This window comes from Rhagoletis pomonella, unplaced genomic scaffold (genome assembly GCF_013731165.1).
Source record: "Rhagoletis pomonella isolate Grant_MI unplaced genomic scaffold, Rhpom_1.0 Rhpom_scaffold_00007, whole genome shotgun sequence".
Lineage (NCBI taxonomy): Eukaryota > Metazoa > Arthropoda > Insecta > Diptera > Tephritidae > Rhagoletis > Rhagoletis pomonella.
In genome coordinates, this window is record NW_023458561.1 from 25,123,021 (window position 1) to 25,124,618 (window position 1,598).

General features: G+C 42.8%; 1 protein-coding gene across 1 annotated transcript in view; it reads right to left on the reverse strand.

The window, feature by feature from the left end:
- Positions 1-1,598, reverse strand: part of LOC118743746 (probable GPI-anchored adhesin-like protein PGA55) — a 12,919-nt gene that overhangs the window by 5,775 nt on the left and 5,546 nt on the right. The window contains exon 2 of the mRNA XM_036476509.1: positions 8-1,593. Within this exon, the coding sequence (XP_036332402.1) occupies positions 8-1,593 (1,586 nt within the window). The remainder of the gene's footprint in view (positions 1-7; positions 1,594-1,598) is intronic.

The window sequence follows — 1,598 nt, forward strand, 5'->3', positions numbered from 1 at the left end:
TCATTGCCAGTTGAAGATGAAATCTGATCAGTAGCTTCGCTCTTGGTTGTAGATAAAATTTCTTCCGTTAAAGAGGAGATCTCATCTGCTTCAGATGTGCTAGCCGTAGGACTTGTTATCGATTCCTTGGAAGAAGTGCTTGCATATGGATTGAGCGTTGATTCCTCATTGCCAGTTGAAGACGAAATCTGATCATTAGCTCCGCTCTTGGTTGTAGATAAAATTTCTTTCGTTGAAGAGGACATCTCACCTGCCTCAGTTGTGCTAGCCGTGTGACTTGTTATCGATTTCGTGGAAGAAGTGCTTGCATATGGATTGAGCGTTGATTCCTCATTGCCAGTTGAAGATGAAATCTGATCAGTAGCTTCGCTCTTGGTTGTAGATAAAATTTCTTCCGTTGAAGAGGAGATATCACCTGCTTCAGTTGAGCTAGCCGTAGGACTTGTTATCGATTCCGTGGAAGAAGTGCTTGCATATGGATTGAGCGTTGATTCCTCATTGCCAGTTGAAGATGAAATCTGATCAGTAGCTTCGCTTTTGGTTGTAGATAAAATTTCTTCCGTTGAAGAGGAGATCTCACCTGCTTCAGTTGAGCTAGCCGTAGGACTTGTTATCGATTTCGTGGAAGAAGTGCTTGCATATGGATTGAGCGTTGATTCCTCATTGCCAGTTGAAGATGAAATCTGATCAGTAGCTTCGCTCTTGGTAGTAGATAAAATTTCTTCCGTTGAAAAGGAGATCTCAGTTGTTTCAGATGTGCTAGCCGTAGGACTTGTCATCGATTCCGTGGAAGAAGTGCTTGCATATGGATTGAGCGTTGATTCCTCAATGCCAGTTGAAGATGAAATCTGATCAGTAGCTTCGCTCTTGGTTGTAGATAAAATTTCTTCCGTTGAAGAGATCTCACCTGCTTCAGTTGAGCTAGCCGTAGGACTTGTTATCGATTCCGTGGAAGAAGTGCTTGCATTTGGATTGAGCGTTGATTCCTCATTGCCAGTTGAAGATGAATTCAGATCAGTAGTTTCGCTCCTAGTTGTAGATAAAATTCCTTCTGTGGAAGAGGAGATCTCACCTTCTTCAGTTTTGCTAGCCGTAGGACTTGTTATCGATTCCGTGGAAGAAGTGCTTGCATATGGATTGAGCGCTGATTCCTCGTTGGCAGTTGAAGATGAAATCTGATCAGTAGCTCCGCTCTTGGTTGTAGATAAAATTTCTTCCGTTGAAGAGAAGATCTCACCTGCTTCAGTTGTGCTAGCCGTAGGACTTGTTATCGATTCCGTGGAAGAAGTGCTTGCATATGGGTTGAGCGTTAATTCCTTATTGCCAGTTGAAGATGAAATCTGATCAGTAGCTTCGTTCTTGGTTGTAGATAAAATTTCTTCCGTTGAAGAGAAGATCTCATCTGCTTCAGATGTGCTAGCCGTAGGACTTGTTATCGATTCCGTGGAAGAAGTGCTTGCATATGGATTGAGCGTTGATTCCTCATTGGCAGTTGAAGATGAAATCTGATCAGTAGCTCCCTTCTTGGTTGTAGATAAAATTTCTTCCGTTGAAGAGGAGATCTCACCTGCTTCAGTTGTGCTAGCCGTAGGACTTGT